Raw genomic sequence first — 19,908 nt, 5'->3', positions numbered from 1 at the left:
CCTTGTGCCAATGATTCTTTTTTTATAGAAAAAAAGGGTCTGATGCACAGTTGTATTGATAAATGCATTGAACAGCAGTGGACCTAAGATGTAACCTTGAGGGACTATCTTGGGCAAAGCCGCAAAGTAAAGAGTGTGACTGAATCCATTTTAGGACATTAACAGATGGTTTGAAACGGGTCAAGCAAAAATGCTTTGACAGCCTTTGGCGTTGTTAGACTAATGAGGAATCTAATTCATTTTTCCATATAGTGCTGTTATATAAAGCTTATATAAGATCATGGAGAATGGATGAAGGTTCCGTAGTCCCAAGAGTGCACCCTTAGCTCATCTAATAATAATAACCTGACACTATAACAGCTCTTACAGTATGTATGAGATGGGCTTCTCTATTCTTTCTGGGTATTTATGATCCTTTTTTTTTTCATTGGCGTAGACAAGCGAATAGTAGAACGTTACTGGATTTGTTTCTGATAGGCCGAAGGTGGAAAAGCATGAGGTTAGGTAGAAACTAGTCTTCTAGAAAGTATAGTCCCGTCTTGAATGAATCTTATTCATAAGAATTCACAAAGTGCTTCACAATAGGAATAGATTACCGTAATTTTCGGACTATATGTCGCTCCGGAGTATAAGTCGCCTCCCCACCCATACTATGAAAAAAAACGTGACTTATAGTTCGAAAATTACGGTAGTCACACATACAATACAGAAAGAGAACATTTTGCACCCCGTACTGCACTTCATAAGAATAGAGAAAATTTCCACACTCATTTTTCGTAACCCTCCAATCATTTCTATTTGAGCACTAAGCACTGCCAGGTAGTTCATGGGTCATGTTGCGTTGCATCAGACACCCTCCACACTGTTCATACCTCGGCTGTTTCGCAACCTGATGGCTCTTTCGATCCTCGTGTCCTGACCCCGGCCGGCCAATCAGCACAGGCCCAGTGCCCCTTATCCAAAAGCAGCCAGCTGCCGGCCATGCCGTTATGTACTTTACTGTAATTCTCGTGCTTTTCGTCCACATGACCATGAAGAGACCACTCTGACACAAAAACGAATCTCATTAAATCTCATTGAAGGAATGATGAGCGAGTCCACCATGTCTGTACTCAAAGTCCTGTGCTGTCTACTTCTAACATGTCACGCTGGAGATGGAAGGAAGACGAGAGGAAATCCTACAGGTAAGTAAAGTGAGGACAGTATTTGTGAGTACTTATATCTACATACTATTTGTGGATATACCGTATGTATATGTACACAGCACATATACACAGACTAGTACATTCATCCACTATATAATACAAATATATATAGTTATACACACATATACCTACATATAGTGCTGTAGAATTGAAACTTTTTACGAAGTGTTGTGTGCTATTTAGTAAGTTGATGTTAATGCTTAATGAAGAGTTAATGTTTTGTAAAATTCAATATTTATAAAGCCTTCCTAGGTATCGTTAGTGTAATGGTACAGAATTTTCAAGTTATGTTGAAGTCTCAAAAGGTTCCTGCTTGTTTGCTCAAGTGTGATTTTTTAAAAACAGTTTGAAAAACAAACAAAAGAACAGAAATGATATACTGCTTGTTTCTTTTATTATGCATTTGAGTATGACTCAAGCCACTAATCTAATACACATTGTGATGCATGTGATGAAAATATGATGAAGAGCTCTGATCAGCTTCAAACAACAATAAGTCATCATAGTTGTTTTGATTTCATCACTGCATTCCCGTTTCACTAGCACATCATTTTAGTGTGCGGAAGCACTTAAAACAAGTCTCAAATATAGCATTAGTAGAAATTCTCGTGCTAACGGTTTGCTGGTTGATTCCCTGACATTACAAACAACAGAACGAGGTGATAAGAGATCTCCTATGGCAATGACGGTTGTTTTCTTTCCAAGTAGCTCACAAGATTTTGCTTCACTGTAAAGTAGCAACTGTAAAATTACTGTGCTCACCAAATACCTCATTGCACAGCATTAATGTCCAAACTGTTTGCAACAAACATTTTTAACTTTTTTGTATTAGTTGTAATAGAAAAATGCTACGAGTAAAATGGTTGTTCTACTAGTGCACTGGATTGTCCTACTAGTGAAGACAAAGACTGTGTTATGTAGAATCCATATATTGGTATGTCATTTTTTTTTTCTATTTCATTATAGTAGATTTCAGTTCAGTTGTGTATAGCATTCCAAGGACATGGAATAAAGGCTCAAGCAATTTTCCATATGCAATTGCTACGCTCGCATAATTCCGACAATACAACAGTTTCGATATTACTTGTAACTATTCACCTGAGAGCAAACATGAGAGTGCGTCAGCTGTGTTGTGTTACTCACAGATAAGCCTGTGTGTGTGTGTGTGTGTTTTCTCCCAGCAGACAAGCGGGGCTCTCTGAAGGCAAAAGAGCCCCACGTCAGCAGCTCGCTCTTCCGGCTTTTGGTGGCGGGGGAGGACACCTGCACGCTGGAGCCGACGCAGCTGCACGGTTTCTCATCCTGCGGCTTCAACGCCACTAATCCCCTCATCATCATCACTCACGGGTGGTCGGTAAGGTCACGGTGCCGGCCAGCTCGCTGTGAAGCGTGACGTGGGAAAAACTCGCTGGGGCTACACCTGCGCGGTTTAATGAGGGGTCCATCAAAAAGATCACAATGCGTACTTTAGATTGGATCATTCGTTTAACAGCTCGTTTTATTGTTGTGCTTGCTGTTCACACTGAGAGCCTGTGATAATATGTCCCCCTCATTTAATAACTAAATCAGGTGACCAGAATGTTAGAAACAACAAGATGAAGTTCAGTTCTACATTATTATTATTATTATTGTTGTTATAATAATTATTATAATTATTATTTTATGACTATTATTATTTTACTTTTTACTCATTCAGTTCTACATTATTATTATTATTATTGTTGTTATAATAATTATTATAATTATTATTTTATGACTATTATTATTTTACTTTTTACTCATTTCTTTTCTGGTTGTACTTGCAACTTGTATTCCAAATTGAGTTTTGGTGGTCGAGTGCAGAAGAGTTTGTCTTGTGATGTTTGGTCAGGTGGACGGGATGATGGACAGCTGGGTGAGCAGGTTCGCCTCCATCCTCAAGACTCATCTGAGAGACGTCAACGTTGTGATAACCGACTGGCTGTCTCTGGCTCACCAGCACTACCCCAGAGCGGCACAAAGCACACGTACGGTTGGAAGAGACATAGCACATCTACTGTCCTCACTCAAGGTACCAAAAAGAGTTTTCCCCAACTGTACAACATTTCTGCGAGTGGGACCAGTTGAACAAAAACACTGCATTTGAATATTGGATTTGCAAAGCTAACTCCACTTAAATAATAATTAAATTTGAATGCATTGCATAAAGGTTTTATAAATATCTTATTTGGAACTGACACTAAGTTTTCAGTGACTATTAATACTCGTAGTATTAAGTAATAACAGACGACTGTTACTCCTGCCGTCACAGGAGCACTATGAATATCCACTCCGGAAGGTTCATTTGATTGGCTATAGTCTCGGCGCTCACATCTCTGGATTTGCCGGAAGCTATCTTAAAGGGCCAGAACAAATCGGAAGAATTACTGGTGAGTTTGACGAGCAATTTTGTGGGGAACGGAAATTCTTGCTGACCTATGACATTTGCGCAGGTCTGGATCCCGCTGGGCCGTTGTTTGAGGGCATGTCGCCAACTGACAGGCTGTCGCCCGACGACGCCGAGTTTGTGGACGCCATTCACACGTTCACCCATGAGAGTCTGGGTCTCAGTGTGGGCATCAAGCAGGCTGTGGCTCATTATGACTTTTACCCAAATGGGGGGGACTTCCAACCCGGATGCCACCTGCACAACATCTACGAGCACGTTTCCCAGTATGGCCTTCTTGGTAAGAAATGAGCATCGTAGTGGTGGTTATTGTTAAATGGTTATTCGTTTATTTTCAAATAATTGATCTCGCAAAGACAGTCAGTCAGACAGGAAGGGCAGCGTGGCATCCTCCTCCTCTGCTCTGTCATAACATTGTTTTTTCTTAATTGGTGCCGCCACCTCAAAACAGAGATTTAAGGAGCCTGGATGCGCTGAGCCCGTTCATCTTCGCTAGTGTTGACAGTTACTCCTTGTGTGCGTTGGAGCAGATGAATTTAATTCCCTCCAGCTGAGTGCGAGTGGCTCGCTGATTTGTGATGTTTTGGTGCCTCTCGATGAAAAAAAAAAGATGGCGAGCGCCGCATTAAAGTATCTGTCAAGCTCGGTAGTTAATTAGCGACATGTGCTTATCCTTTCCTGTGCTCGGTCCGCCTATCTGAGCCGAGCTGCCTCCAGGCTATGCAGTCACATGATGACTTGAAAGGGGAGGTGACAACGGCAACGTGTGACAGGTGTCAGCCTTAGACAAGAATTACGTCCATCTACGTTCATCTAGATGTCGTTATGAAAGCCATTCACAGCCCAAGCCCGCTTGATTGATCACTGTTCAGCAGTGGTGCCTCGAGATACAGATTTAATTCAATTCCATACATCTCAAATAATCTTTCCCAGTTGACTTGAATGACATCAATAATATATTCAGAAAAACAGAACAGAAAGACAAAAAGGTAGGCCTGATGTGTGTTTGTTTGTCTTTCTATAAATAGCACTAGGGTTTCAAACTCGGGTTGGGGTTTCAAACTAGGGTTTGAAACTAGGGTTGTGGTTTCAAATTAGGGTTTTAAACTAGGGTTAGGGTTTCAAAATACGGTTGGGGTTTCAAACTAGGGTTAAGGTTTTAACTGAGCGCAGAATTTTTCAGATAACCTATGCTTCAAGAGTTCAACACTCACAGGCATGTTTTCTTTATCCTTAGCGAAGGATGACTCGGAGTTAGTTGTGACCGTTTTTCATGCACATTTGTATTATCCTGCCAACAGATCTATTCAATGATGTCATTACTTGAGTGCTATCTTTAGAAACTTATAAAAAGTAACTCTTTCCCACTATTTTGTCAGTACATAGAACTTTTGCACACTACTGTACTGTAAGTGTCATGAATAAATTCAGCCTTGAATAAATACAACTTTGATTTTATGCCGCAGGCTTTGGGCAAACGGTGAAATGCGCCCATGAGCGTTCCGTGCACCTGTTCATTGACTCCGTGCTGAACGACGAGCGTCCGATCAGGGGCTACGTGTGCAGCGACAACCGGGCTTTTGACAAAGGCGTCTGTTTGGACTGTCGAAAGAACCGCTGCAACACGCTGGGCTACAATATCAAGAAGGTTCGCACAGGACACCGCAGCAAGAGGCTCTACTTGCAAACACGTTCAACCATGCCCTATAAACGTACGTACAAGAAGAAATTCTCCTATGATTCTACCATAAACCATGAATCTTTTTTGTGCTTCTAAAGCCTGCTTCTTTTACAGCTTGTTTTTTAACAATTATCTTTATATGCAGCGGTGCCTTGACATAGGAACGTAATTCATTGTGTGAACATGCTTTGTAATTGAGATCCGCTTTCTTCAATGAAATGAATGAAAAAGTGAACAATAACCAAAGGCACAGATGTCACTGGGGATAGGGTTGGGGTTAGGGTTTGGAAGTAGGGTTTCAAACTAAGGTTAGTTTTTCGAAATAGAGTTTCAAACTGGGGTTAGCGTTTTGAAGTAGGGTTTTAAACTGGAGATAGGTTCAAAGTAGGGTTAGGGTTTGGAAGTAGGGTTTCAAGATAGGGTTTTGAACAAAGGTTAGGGTTTGGACGTAGGGTTTAAACCTAGGTTTAGGGTTTGGAAGTAGGGTTTCAAACTAGGGTTAGAGTTTCAAACTAGAGTTAATGTTTGGAAGTATTTATATATAAATTTCAAACTAAGGGTTTCTAACTATGTTTTTAAACTTGGGTTAGGATTTTAAACTGGTGTTTCAAGCTAGGGATTCAAAGTAGTTTTAGGGTTTCGAAAGAGGGTTTCAAACCAGGGTTATATATATTTATATATTTAAAAATGTTGTGGGGAAATCCGCCTAATAGGGGAATCGTGTGCCAAATCGTGAGTCTCCGGGAGTATTCTATAATCAGTTGGCAACTCCCTAAAAAACGTTAACAAAAATCGAAAAGCAATCACAAATGTACAATAACACATAATAAAATATTATGCCTACATTTAGCTATTTCCTTTTAACGAGAAAAAGATGGCCATAATCGAGCCAAAATAATTTTTGTATTCAAAGAGCTGAAGTTGGAAATGACAAAGTTTCAATCAAGCAGCTAAAATGGTTAAAGTAAAAAAAAAAATAATAATAATTTGAAATGGACAATGATCAGAGCGTTCTGCCTTAATCTTCCTCCTGCACAGTTTATCACTATCAGATGAGGATCCAGTTTGCGCATTCCATGCAGAGTACCAAACCCTCGCTCAGCATCTCCCTCACTGGTACAGAAGAGGAGAGCGGTGCACTTCCCATTGTCTTGTGAGCACCACCTTCTGTCATACGTGTGCGCCATGCGCTACTATTGCAAGCAAGACAGCCTTTGAATAATGAATGAATAATTCACAAAATATGATGTTTCTTATTATGTTGTAATAGTCTAACACAGCTTCATTTCTCAACTCTGCAAGCACCGAGCAGGTTTTGCGGAATAAGACGTACACCTTCCTGTTCACCATGGACAAACATTTGGGAGATCTGATGTTGCTCAAGGTCCACTGGGAGGGCTCAGCTTTGTGGAAAAATATGTGGAACAGAGTGCAAACCATCATGCCTTGGGGTGGACATGACACCACATCACTCCTGACAGTGGGCAAAATCAGCATCAAAGATGGCGACACACAAGAACGGTAAGAAAACCTGGCTTTTTCACAACTCCAAAAATGCAAAAAAAAAAAAGGATCTCATAAATAAGAGTAGAGTATAACACGTGTGCCTGTCACTATTGTTAAATTCCCTATCCACGTGTTGCTTCACCATTTTTATTCAAACATACGTTGCTTCTAAGGATTGTAACTGTCACACAGATGTGACAGTTCTAAGCTTATTTCTGACACTACTTAAATGTTTATTATTTACGATGATTATTATGATTATCATGTTATAAACACTGTCGATTTTGCCATTCGTTGTAATTTATAGCTATGACATCTCGGGATTTTTTTTTCTAAAGCCAAAAGAAAATGGTAAGAATTTGTTGATTAGTGTGATTCCCTCTGAGACTTGTAATAAGGGCGATACTACATTTTTACAAGACTCAAATTCATTACTGTGGAATTCTAACGCCATCTAGTGGATGATCTTGCCTCTTGTAGTATCTGGGTTTAAAGTTTGCCTGTGTGAACCCCCCCCCCTCCTTCCTCCATCTCCTTGCAGGACACGTTTTTGTGCCATGACAAATGGACATCTGGAAATGTCCAAAAATAAAGTGTTTGTGCGCTGTCAGCAGGAGCCACGAAAGCAGCACAAGACGAAGCACAGTGAAAGAGACGAGGCACACCTGCTCCATTGACTGTTTTTCTCTTTGGGCTCCGCTTCATGTCTAGGTGAGGATGTATAGTGCAAAGATCGGGAAGGTTTTGTTGGATATGTGGAAAAAACAAAACAAAAACAAACAAAAAAAACTTTGATTGCAACACAACCTTCCTGCAGATAGCGTTCAAAAATGTCAGGCCATGTGGACCTGGGTTGGTGACCCCTGTTCTAACATTTGCTAGTTTAAATATTAGCAGGTGACACTGAACTCGCTGTTGGAAGTTCAGTGACATTTTGTCGACTTTTCTAGGGGTATATCGTAGTAAATGTAAGATTGCAAATGTGAAAAAATGCAAATGTCAAGAAATCTTAGGAAGGACAAGGAGTGGAAAATGTTAAAAAGTTGGACTTTAAAGCCAGCGTGTATATTGGGGCTTTGGTGTACTGTATTTTCAGGTGGGACTTTTCGATTTGAGCACCGCTGCAATAAGATCAAGTTGCTCCCTTGTTCTAAAATTGAGATAAAATCAGGCAGTAAAAACACACCAAAAGCTTTCATATTGAGTAGAGAAAAAGACCCAAATTGTATGAATTCATTCTGTAATTTTTGAATGCCGTTTTGATGGGTTTCAATAAAAAAAATCCACCCTTCATTCCATTTGCAAAACCTCCAAAAAAACAAACAGCATAGAGCCCAGAGGTTTAATGCATTTTTAATGCGTTTTTTTAAGGATACAAAGAACAGCAAAAACATTTAAAGACAACTATTTACATTACAAAAAAACGAGGTACAAAAACATCAGCCAAGGAGAGCTGCAATTTTCATAACTTTTTTTTTTTTTGGTCTGTTAAGATCTGACAAACTCCAGTGTAGAAACACACCTTTAAACATTTTCACATCCAATTGGCTTCGACATACAAAACAAGTACAAACCCAGCAACATAAAACTGCAATTACCCCCACACGTATTGAGTCCGTATCCATTTGATGGAAAACATAAAAAGGCACTTTTCAGTGAAGGTTTCACATAGTCTAACTGCTCAGTAACAATCACTCAATTCCTCCACCACCATACATTTAACAAACTCAGACTATCTCATAGGCACATTTTTGTACATCATGCGTAGACAGAAACAAGCATGGATAAAAGGATCGATAAATTAAAGCAAACTATTTCAGCCTATACCAAAATTGTGGCCTCACTGTTCCAATACTTCTGAAGACGCATGTAGAAACATTTGTACTAGCTAGCACATGTCAAGAATATAAAGGTGATATATTACAGCAACAATACATCTCAGAGATGGCTGACAGTAAAATTTTGCGTATCCATTGGACTCCTGCAGCAGTCTCAGCATTGAGGGGAAAAAAAAACATCTCCCTTCGATCAAAAAGCTAGGATATGCTGGCTATCATAGCACAGAAGACTCGAGCATCACTTCGGAGGGATGGATTCATTTTGAGGCTGTTGCTAAGACTTGCAGTCAAGGTACAGAAACTCAAGTGCTTCCAGTGTAGGCACGAAAAAGAAACAAAAGGCAAAAGATGTCAATCCCTTAGCTCAGCCATCTGGTATTCCTGGGCTCTGTTTGGACGATGACGCCGCGGAGCATTGGCGGGTTGCTGCCATCTCCCGGTACCTGCAAGGTAAATAGAGCTCAGGTCACACTTGGTTTGCTGACCAGTGGCTGAATGGTTTTAAGCAACCTCACAACCTATCAAAACAAAAGCTATTTTACACACTCAAAAAGTGATATTATACATTAAATTCCTTAACTTATATGGTTGACGCCCACAAAGAAGATGGTATCATCCTCTAGTATGACATAAAAATCTTTCCCTACTGAAATAAATAGAAATGCAATTAATCGGATTCAGACAAAATAAACACTATATACACTGTGCCTGACATTGCGACCGCCGCCCCAGCTCATCTTATAACCACAATGGAAACCTAGGCTCCTTTCAAATTCTGGATCTCTATCACAGCAAGATGCTCTTCAACAGGCTTGTCAATTTATTATTGATCAGCCGTGCAAATCATTTGTTTACGTTGGGGCGACAGTCGTGTGTGTGTGTGTGGGGTGGGGGCGCCGCGGAATGCTGTGCAGCTCAATACTGTGTCCGGTACCTGGCAGCGGCCTTGGAGGAGGCAGTTTGGGGTTGCTGCTGGGTGTGTGGACGCTGCAGACCTTGATGAAACCAGCCATTAACAAAATAAGAGCGATGCCCATCAAAACCACTGCCCACCAGTGATGCTGCAAGAGAGTCACACATCCAATGAAACCAACAGTACGTTCAATTATTGGATGCGCGATATCCCAGACACTCACCTGGATCCACTCTGCAATGGTCTCGTAGATTTCCGCATTGAAAATTGTTTTCTTTAGCCTTGACAGAGGCCCGTCAGCATCCACAAGACGACACCTCATGAACACGTCGCAGTAGCCCTTGAAATTGTTGCACGGTGAGCCGGGCTGCAGACTGGTGATCTTTCTGTTGAAGAACTTGGACCATTCCTCAGAGCCAGAACTTCGACAGGTGCTGGGGTTCACTGATGGCAAAAAAGAACATTTGTTTCCTGAATATCCATATCCTTAAAGATTCACCATCATGCATGAAAATGCTCGGGCTGTTTTTCAGACTCTTAACTCACTTTTTTCCATGCAGCACACATGACAGAGTTCAGCCGCCTCATCCTTGTCGTTCTCTATAGCACATGTGCATTCTTCTAGATTGTACTTCTCACAAATGGAACCGGAACAGACCTGCTCCAAATAAGTGGATAGAGGCCGTTGAAATCAAATCAATGTAGTCCAATTAGAAGATGTGAAACCGAAGATCACGTACCCCGTTGATACAGACTTGTGAGTCCTCATTGCAAGAGGTGAGGTTTTCCTTGGCTTGGGGAGCAGGACACAGAGCAGAGTTTCCATTGCAATTGCTCTGAAGAGCACACTCAGACGCCTTCTTGCACATGTCAGTTGTGCTCTTGAAAGCGCATTCATCAGTGCAGCACGGGCCTTGGCTTGGACTGCAAGGAAAGATTTTTTTTTTTTTTTTTTTTTTTTTCCAGACATTTGGTTTGCATTTATTCCAATCGTCACAATCAGATTTAGGAAGGCAAACCCTGAGCCACTACTGGCTGAGGAGAATAGCCGATCGCCTTAGCGTCTTTCTGCGGCGAGATGTTATAATTTTTCATTCGTTTGTTTTGAGTTTTTAGCGAGTTTTATTTTGAAGTCTAAGAAAAAAAATGGCATCCTTGCACTAAAGTGAACTGCCCGTCAAAACCGTTCATCGGCCCCAGAATGAGCACATTCACAAAATTGTTCACGAAGCACAAATTCGTAACGTTACGTTCAGTTCACGTTCGTCCAAAATATCTTATGAACCTTTGTTCATTGAACATGTTCAGGTACCACACTATGTTAAAAAAGGTCATAAGGATATAGAGCAATCCCAAAAATAACTTAAAATGAACCCCAAAAGCTCATGGATGACATTATAGAAGTACAATGGCAATGTATGCATTTTGGTGTAAATATATATTGTCACATCTGACCTGCAGAGCTTTCCAGGTTGGAGTTTACATCTCTTTTCCTTGTCTTCTTGGGCATCATAGCAGCATGGGTCCTTACACTGATCCCTGTAGCCGCAGTCACACTCTTCTCCATCCTCCACAAGTCCATTGCCACAGATGGGCATTCCAGAGACTGCATTCAGACACCGCACAATGAAAAGTGAGTCTCACCAACAGATTCAGAAAACATCTAGAAGGGAAAATAACTCATTCACTGCCATTGACATCCATTTTCACTGATGGTGGTGTGAAATTTAAGTTTGAAAACTACCATGACTTAGATACCTGTAGAAGGTGGCATTGCAGCACATTGGATCACCACATTTGGGTAAAAGATGTGAATGATGGAACACAATGTAAAAAAGCCAGACCCTCACTTGGGCCATACATTGAGTCAGGGCCGTTGAGGGTGCATCTCAGTTATATAGTTGATATCAAAAGCTCTTCTAGAGTCTTCTTTTTGTTTTAAGGTGTCACAAAAACAAACCTTTCAGTTACTGTCCTGCTTGACAGAAAAGACGGATGTCAATGAAGCCAGTCTACAAAAGACATCTAATTACATCTAATTATAAAAATTGCAGTATTTTTTGAAGATAAATCAAGTCTACTGTAGAAAATGATTTTAAAACATTTACATGCCCACAACGTTTGGGGGCAAACTACAAACATCACACATTATGATTGGGATGTTTGTCCAATGCTCAAGGGAAACCTGCTGCAGTTTTCAAGTTTGATGTTCACTTTGACTTGAGCAAGTTGCCATACATTTTCTGAGTTTGTTTAGCAGTGCTAAACAGATCCTCTGGGATCTTTCAGGTTAGCGGTGCCTCTTGCCGAGTGAGGTGTGGCAGCCTCTGAGGTCTTTCTGGCGTATATGTCTCTGCAGCCTTTTAAGGGCTTCCTTAAAATTGGCTGAATACATATGCAAAATATTGTTTATTTAAATACAGAAAAGAGCAGAGAATGTATGTTACTACCACTTTTTACAGAAAATAGCATCTCTATTTAAATAGATACCATCTCTATTTAAATAAATTTATCAGGAGCACAGAGACTAAATATGACATTTTTCAGCCCCCTTTTTTTTTTAAAGAAAATATTTACATTTCACATTTAATTTTCCCTTTTGACAAATCAACCAGGAGCAATGAGAATGCTACATTTTCTACAATTATTTATATTTCACATTTTAAATGTCCTTTTTTGCTTCTATCTAAAATAAAGGCACCTCAGTCTTAATGATTTGCAACCATTCTGCACATTCAATTGGAATTTGTAATGTAACAAAATAGGTAAAAAGGGTGTGTGTGAATACTTTTGCAAGGCACCGGGTTTCCTGTGTTAGTATGCTAACATTGTCCCAGATTACAATATTCTTAAAAGATGAGTCAAAATGTTCTAAGGATCTGAAGATGGCTGGCAGCGAATGAGTTAGGAGATCGGAGAGTGGCACAGCAACATCAAACAGTAAAGGGCATAAATATATGGACAAAACGGTTCATGAGCACTAAAACTAAAGGATTTACCAACAAAACAGTCATCCTTTTTCACTGCCAGAACGGCGCTTATATTGCCAATGCTGCAAGTTGAAAACTTGTTATTGTTGATCTTGTCTCCTGAGGTGGCTCGTGCATACATAATGTAATTGCCCATCTCCTTTTGGAACGGATCGCTCGACTCTCCGGGGGTGCACTGGATCCCAGAGTCATGCTGCCAATATAGACAACGCGTTGCTGATTACAATGCTGAAAGAAAACGGTGCCGCAGCGAGTTGAGTGTTTGTGTGTTTGCATTTACAGGCGAGCCCAAGTTGTGTCCGATCTCGTGGACGAGGGTGATGTGCGACACCTTTGGAGGCACATGAGAGGCGTAGTTCTGCACGGTGATAATGCCAGTGTTCAGGGACTTCCTCCTCCCGTCCGCAAACAATCTGTTTTTCTCACAGATGCCACCTGAGATTCCTGTCGTCAGAGCAACACTGATTATGTGACCGCAAAAAGACGTAGGATGCTCGTCATGGCTAGTGATGTTAAAAAAAAAAAAAACTCCAAGGGACATTCAAATAGCCTCTTCTGAGCTCTTCATCACATGACTTGTGGTTTTATTGCATAATAATTAATTGCTCTGTTATTGCTGCAGTTCATTAGTTACGATCACCCAAACTGTGTGAATGTGACACACCTGAGGGAGAGGCCACCCAAGCCAGGCCTAGGACGCCTTTGTCAAAGTCTCTGTTGGTGAAAACGTAGGCGAGGCAGTAATCATCGTGGTTCTGTTCAGAGTTGAGGTCCAAAAACTTCTCCACGCCGATGTTGGCGAAACGAAAAGGGTTGTCAATCTGGTCATTTGTGGTGTTGATCTAAGAGGTGAGGTCATCAATCAGGTTCTTCTACAAAGACAACCCCTTTGCTATATGTGCAATCATCACTCTTCCTGATGGAAGTCTTGGTTATTGCCAAGGTATCTATCATATTTCAGTTGCTTTATCAAGGTCAGAAGTCAAAATTTGCCATCACTACATAGCACAATACTAATCCCCAGACCTTGGCGTGTGAAGGCTCAACACAGCTTTGTCAGATCCAACTCACCCTGATCCTTTTAACCATGAAGCCGATATCTCGAATGCCATTGAAGTTTGTGATCTGGTAAATGGAGTTTAACGCTTGAACATGGCTGGCGATCTGTGACCAAAGTGATATCAGCTTTAGATGAATGGAAAAGCATCTCAGGGCAACTCATGCTCTTTCGTGTCTATGGGATAATACCTGTGCAGTGACAGCTTCATGGCTGCCATAGTAGTTGTAGAAAAGGTGGTCGGCCTGAATATAAAGCTGGCAGATATTCTTATCTGCTGCCGTTGCTCTCTTCTTTCGTAAAATGACAGGACCGTAGACGCTCTCATCCACATGGTGACTAGTCACACTCTATATACAAATGGACATTGGAAATAAATTGTTTTTTAAAGAGAAGTATAAAATGGGCTACATTAGCAATAGTGTAAAGACGGTTTGTAATGGATTAGAATTGTATTAAGTGTACAATTTGTGATGTTGTGATGCATTATCAGTAATGTTGCCACTTACTTTGACAGGCGGGTCAATCTTAGATGCCTGATACTTCCTCATCCTGTCAAACACTGAGTGATCAGCACAGCCTCCATCAGAGCCATATTTATGAGGGTAAGCTGGCAGAAAAAAAAAGATGATTCCCTGGTTAGTCAATATAGTAGTCTATTGGCTCTTTTGTAGCAATGTGGTCATTTTCATTCGTGTGTTTTCCAATATCCACTTATTTCCTGTTTGACATCTATTTTGTTTTTCCTAGTGTAGTATAATATATGCATAGTTTATATAAAATTTACATATGCATAATTAAGCCCCGCATAAATCTCACAGCGCAGCTTTTAGCATCGTGAAAACAGAAGAAGATACTTACTGATGTCATCCTCATGATAAATGATGGAGTGAAAGGGGGCAGTCTTCTCCTTCAAATACCTTTCTGAAGGTTCAACGTAATACATTCCCTGATGTGTTTTAATGAAGCCCTCAAATCGCCCGTTGATCACAGAACCATGGCTCAGTGTCCCTTCTTCACCTGAACACAAAGGTGGATCGAAGCACTTTTCATTGAGCCCTATGGTGGCAAAGTGTTTTACGATTTCACGCAGCTTGATGAAAACGTTCCTCATAAAACCACAGAATTGTCTCCAGCGTTCTTAACACATTTAATGATAACAGATTCATACCCTTAAGGGGAATGATTCAAACATGCGGCTAAATATTCCAAGGGAAGACCCTGAACAGGGAGAGAATGTATGTCTCATTCTGTCTCTCTCAGACACACAAACCTGACAAACAGGATATTTGGACTTTGCATGAGAAATAGCATGCGGGTTTGCCCAAAGGGGGATGTCATCAAGAACAGAAGGAACTCAGTTCTTATAAATTGTGTTATGATGAAAATTAAGAGACCTACCTAGAAGTTCCCCACTGTAGATATGTGACGTGTCAATTGGTTCGTCCTCCCCTGACACCTCCATGCTGAAATCTGGAGAAAACACTGATGTGTCCTTCTTCATCTGCAGATTGAAATGCCTAAATATGGAATAAAAGTACAGTATGTCACATACCTCACCATACAAACACATATTGACAGTAATAATGGCCCTCCGAAAGAAGCTATGACTACAATGCGGCCCGCGAAAAAAAAGAGTTTGGCACCCCTGGAGTGGAGCAAAACTAAGATTCCTCATTTATGTGCCGGAGTGAGAGACTTTTTAATGATTTAGACTATTTTAGTGGCATTTTGAATTCTTAGGATGTCTTCACATTGCCTCAATCAGTTCCTATCTAAGTATGTGAACCTTCCAGGATAGGGTAGCATGCCATAAATATTTGATTTTGTAACAAGACATGACATTTCTCATGCCAATACCTAGTGTTCACTTTCACTTCACTTCCTGGTGATAGAATTCTCAAAAGCTGCCAAGTACCATTAGTAGACACGAGCGTACCAATGAAAATCATTGTTGTTGATAGGAACATTTTCAACTATTGTCTGCAGAATTGTGTTGAATTGGGAAGTATAGTGAGCAGTCATTGCATTACCTCAGGTTTGGGCAACTCCATAGCTCATGTGCACTTCATGTGATGTGGTGGAATGTGATTTTGAAAGAGATTATGCAAACTGGAGTCTGGCTCTGCATGTGGTTATTCTCACAAGATATTCCACACACTCATCAAACAGTTATGCAGGCACAAAAGGAGAGTAACTAGTTCTTAATTACTACATCTGTAAGTGACTCATTAAGATGCTACGATGTTTGTAATTCTCTCTAGAGGATATAGAACATATGCCTCTGACTGCGGTTTTTGTCTACATGTTTTGCTCCACTGTTTGTGTTCATATCCATTGCTTGTAAAACCGCTATTGCATTATCGTAACGGTTAGCATGTCAATGGTGTTTTGCATTGTTAGTATGAAGGGAAGTGAATCTTATTAACCCTTATTAACCATTCCTGGTTTGCGGCTGTTTAAGTGATCACTGTTATTTATGTAACAAGGGTTCATTGTGTACGTTCTAGATCAGGGGTGTCAAACTCATTTTTTTCACGGGCCGCATTGTAGTCATAGCTTCTTTCGGAGGGCCATTATGACTGTCAACCCAAATAAATGTATTATGAGCACCTCATATTATATACAGTATAAGCTACAAAACAAACTGACAAATAACTTGTTTTCAAATCAGACGAGTAAAAACTGGTCAAATATTTTTAAAAAGATATTAAAAGTGACGACAATTTGCAATTCTAGTAATGACACACGAATTTGATGCGCAATTTGTCTTCGCGGGCCACATAAAATGATGTGACAGGCCCTATCTGGCCCCCGGGCCTTTATTTAAAAAATAAACTATGGTACATTTTTGTGAAGAAATAATTTACCAGGAGAGACAAAAAAGTTATTATCACCAGACCCTAGCATTAATATTCATGTGAGCAGGGCATCACAAGGAAGCCTTTTCTTTTGTTACAAAAAGCTTTTGTGGCGGCTTGTAGCCTCAAGAGCTCAACATTTTTCAGAACGGCAGAGACAAAAAAAGTTATTCTTTTGGTCTATTTACACTACTTTAGTGAAAAACAGAAAACACAATCTTAAAACTGCTTCTGTCTCAGCCTACTTCAAACATGACATCATCAGCGGTCTGTGTCTCCTAAATACAAGCGAAACTAAAGAGTGCAGGAAATTGTTCCGTTTTGGAGAACTCGATAACCTTTTAAGACTTGGGTGTGGACAAAAGTAAAGGGTATTTGCACGGGGCAGAAACTATCCACACAATTACAATGCATGAACAGTGGACATAAAAAGAGCCCCTGTTCAAATGCCAGTTTTTTGTGATACAACAGACTCACTAAATAATTTATTATTATTTATTATCTTTAATGAGACCTTGAGAAAAATGTTCCCCGACTGACCTGCCGTGGGAATGGAAGTTCAGGTGCAGGGTTTCGTCTTCAGGTGTGAGCGCCCTCTTGACTCTCTGGTGCTTCTTGTGCAGGGCCTCGGTGTCATAGGATAGACCCTCATAATGGCCAATGTATTTGTTCAAGGGTCTTTTCAATAGGGCTGCAAAGTATTACAAAGGTGATGTCAAAATTCTTGAGACACAAAAAACATTTTTTTACTGGTATTGCAATAATACCTTGAGATACTGGTCAATATGGGTATCACTAAAATTTTAATATTACTACTCTTAACCATTGTGCTTATCGATTAAAAACAATTTAAGCATTCAAAATTGTAAAGTATGATTTGGTGAACTACATTTTATTTCATTATATTATTCCATGCCACAAAGGTAATCCTATTGGCTTTCATATTGACCACTTAGTTGTTCTCTGTTCTGTCTTTGGGCAATGACAAAGTGGTCCATTTAAACCTCACAAAAGAATCACATGACGAACAATCCTTTACGAATCGAGGATTGGTTGTTGTTGTTTTTCCCCCAGGAGGCCCGTGAGGCACTGTTTTCATTCAGTGGTTCCATTCATGGTCAGGTGGTTACATACTCCTTCATATTCTCAGTAGAGCTGAAGCTATTGTTGGATATTTAGATTACATTACCAATGATTTGTTATTTTGTATTTTAGACAAGAAAATGTTGGGATGTAGGTCAACGTCAATTCTTGGAAGCGTGTGGGTCATTACAATGCATTCTAACTAGCAATTCTTAGATTAATTCAGATTAATAGTGTTTGTGGCAAAATTAATTTATCCATCTTGGAAGGAGGGGGGGGGGGCTTTTGCCACTTGCTGTCAACTGAAAATGACATCAGTTACTCAGACTGAACCATTGTGATGTCATTTTCAGTCGACAGCAAGTGGCAAAATGGTGGGCTCCTGACATTGGTAAAAACAGGTGGGGCTTTTTGTGTTGCAACATTATTCAGAAAGCTGTGTTTAAGACTAGTTGAGTTGCACAGAACACATTATTCTAAAAAAGTGTCTGGGGGGGTTCTCCCCCTTCTATGAATAAATGTAATACAGCTTGGCTATGAGAATCGTGGATGCAAACTTCTGAGATCCTGTGCTTCCTCTTGAGAACTGAAACGGAAAAGTAACTATATATATCAATCCTAGATGCCAGAGACGCTACCTTTATCACATTGCTTTTTTATTTTTAAATATATATATACTTCACTTAGTTCCATGTAGCAAGGGCCTGACAGGCAGAGACTGTTACAGGCTCGCAGCAACTTGTTCATAAAAGCCAATAGACAAACGCTCACACAACCAGATTCCTCTGCCTGTCCTGAAGAATTAGCGATCAAGGGCGTACTAGTACATGCACATTAATAGTTTATAATATTTGGGAGTGTAATATTAATGTTACCATACTGTAGCTACTACTGTATATGCTTAGTCTAATATAATGATGGAAAGACATTTGAGCATTCATTTGAAATGATTAATATTGAGGAAAAAAATGCTCATATGCTTGACGTTATGCTGTTAGATCATTTAATCAATAGCCTCGCGACAGGTCCCACTGTCCCCACTAGTATAACAGCTTCGTTACTAGTGAAGAAAACTGCACGCCAGTTGTACTAATTACCACTGGTACCATAACTAGTCACGAATATTTAACATTTAATGCAGTTTTGCTCCACTTACTAAAAACATGCAGTTGTCCAAGTAGTATGACAAAGTTGTATTATTTACTAGTGTGCAGAAATATCAAGTTTGAAAACAAAGTTACTATAAAAAAAGTGGTTACACTAATACGCTGACTCTTACTTAAGAGCGTAATAATATCTCGATTAAAATGATTTCAGCTTCCAAAAGTGGCGGTTGGAGTGTGCTGGGGCTGGAGCGTACTAGTAATAGATAAGATCTTATCTTAGTCGACTAAGATGGGAAACATCGAATAAATTCCAAAACGGCTCATTTTAAATGAATGTTCATAAATTCTTTCCAGTCCATTGAAGGAGACAATTCTTATGTACGTGAGAATTCGTTACAAGTCTTACCTGTGTTATGGAGAATGCAAGTAAACGTGAGAAGCAGTTTAACTAATATCATAGCGAACATCCCCTTTGATCAAAAAATAAATAAAATAACTATATAGGCGAGGTTGGTAGTAGTTTGGATGAGTTTTTAGTTGTGTTGAAATAGTGGCGCTTCCTAGTTCTGCGGCTTCTTCACCGGGTTTACACTTCTGCGTTTCTCCGACAGCGTGACGTCACGAGCGTAAAACCGCCCCACCACAGTTAATGATCTTCGGCAACAGAGCTGTGACAAATTAAAGCACACTCTACACGAAATAAAATAGACACGACGAAACAATCGTAAAACGACAAGTGACGAGACAAAGTTTTGCTTTTATACGTAACATAAACACGCAACGCCGGTGAGTACGGTACGGTTTGTTTACATTAACCACTGAGCCACTTTGTGTATTTCCGCAAATCCTAACATCCGGGTTCGACAACTTTGGGAGTGACAGTAGTAAGATATAGATTTTTTGTTCTTGATGATTGTGATTGTTCATTTTATCAAATTAATAAATAAACGATTAATTGTGTTAATTAAGTGATTTTAAAGAGTTGGGTTAGGAGTGGATAAACTTTACTGTAATCATAAAGACTTGGCTCTGGTGAAATCCACAACACAACTCTATAATGCAGTATCGTATTTTTATATTTTCTAATTTGAAAACACCCATGACAACAACAACAACTTAGCTGTAATAACGTACAGTTTGCGGACTTACACACAGATCAATGTATAATGTAGGGCAGAGGTCCCCGACCACCGGGCCGCGGACCGGTACCGTGGGTCACTTGGTACCGGGCCGCCAAGCCGTA

General features: G+C 40.1%; 2 protein-coding genes across 3 annotated transcripts; one reads left to right on the top strand and one right to left on the bottom strand.

Annotated features, from left to right (window-relative positions):
• The first annotated feature begins 908 nt into the window (after positions 1–908).
• lipca (lipase, hepatic a) lies at positions 909–8,636 on the top strand. Of its 2 annotated transcripts, none has more exons than XM_061275701.1 (9): positions 909–1,184; positions 2,390–2,559; positions 3,076–3,255; positions 3,496–3,613; positions 3,677–3,910; positions 5,097–5,342; positions 6,350–6,464; positions 6,614–6,832; positions 7,359–8,636. In XM_061275701.1, exons 1-9 carry the CDS (start codon positions 1,085–1,087, stop codon positions 7,492–7,494), a joined length of 1,518 nt encoding a protein of 505 aa, XP_061131685.1. In that variant the 5' UTR covers positions 909–1,084; the 3' UTR covers positions 7,495–8,636. The 2 variants fall into 2 exon arrangements, with proteins under 2 accessions (XP_061131685.1, XP_061131684.1); XM_061275700.1 differs by having other exon boundaries at positions 2,387–2,559.
• Positions 8,155–19,508, bottom strand: adam10a (ADAM metallopeptidase domain 10a). Its single transcript, XM_061275699.1, has 16 exons — positions 19,072–19,508; positions 17,017–17,167; positions 15,017–15,135; positions 14,477–14,635; positions 14,125–14,225; positions 13,807–13,965; positions 13,630–13,722; positions 13,223–13,400; positions 12,839–13,002; positions 12,568–12,751; positions 11,024–11,174; positions 10,309–10,492; positions 10,115–10,226; positions 9,792–10,012; positions 9,590–9,716; positions 8,155–9,098 (listed from the first exon to the last, which is right to left on the bottom strand). Exons 1-16 carry the CDS (start codon positions 19,130–19,132, stop codon positions 9,007–9,009), a joined length of 2,256 nt encoding a protein of 751 aa, XP_061131683.1. The 5' UTR covers positions 19,133–19,508; the 3' UTR covers positions 8,155–9,006.
• Between the last annotated feature and the right edge of the window lie 400 nt (positions 19,509–19,908).

Source organism: Syngnathus typhle, linkage group LG4 (genome assembly GCF_033458585.1).
Source record: "Syngnathus typhle isolate RoL2023-S1 ecotype Sweden linkage group LG4, RoL_Styp_1.0, whole genome shotgun sequence".
In the NCBI taxonomy this organism is placed as follows: Eukaryota; Metazoa; Chordata; class Actinopteri; order Syngnathiformes; family Syngnathidae; genus Syngnathus; species Syngnathus typhle.
Note: the sequence above shows the minus strand (reverse complement) of the source record. Positions and strands in the feature narration are given on the sequence as shown.

Excerpts from the sequence above, each read along its gene's own strand:
- adam10a (XM_061275699.1), bottom strand. The coding sequence starts at position 19,132 with ATGTTCGCTATGATATTAGTTAAACTGCTTCTCACGTTTACTTGCATT. Across the intron at positions 13,723-13,806 it reads ATGAAGCTGTCACTGCACAG|ATCGCCAGCCATGTTCAAGC; the intron begins GTATTATCCCAT and ends CTTTGGTCACAG. Across the intron at positions 13,401-13,629 it reads TCATGGTTAAAAGGATCAGG|ATCAACACCACAAATGACCA; the intron begins GTGAGTTGGATC and ends CTCACCTCTTAG.
- lipca (XM_061275700.1), top strand. The coding sequence starts at position 1,085 with ATGATGAGCGAGTCCACCATGTCTGTACTCAAAGTCCTGTGCTGTCTA. Across the intron at positions 1,185-2,386 it reads GACGAGAGGAAATCCTACAG|CAGACAAGCGGGGCTCTCTG; the intron begins GTAAGTAAAGTG and ends GTTTTCTCCCAG. Across the intron at positions 3,256-3,495 it reads ATCTACTGTCCTCACTCAAG|GAGCACTATGAATATCCACT; the intron begins GTACCAAAAAGA and ends CTGCCGTCACAG.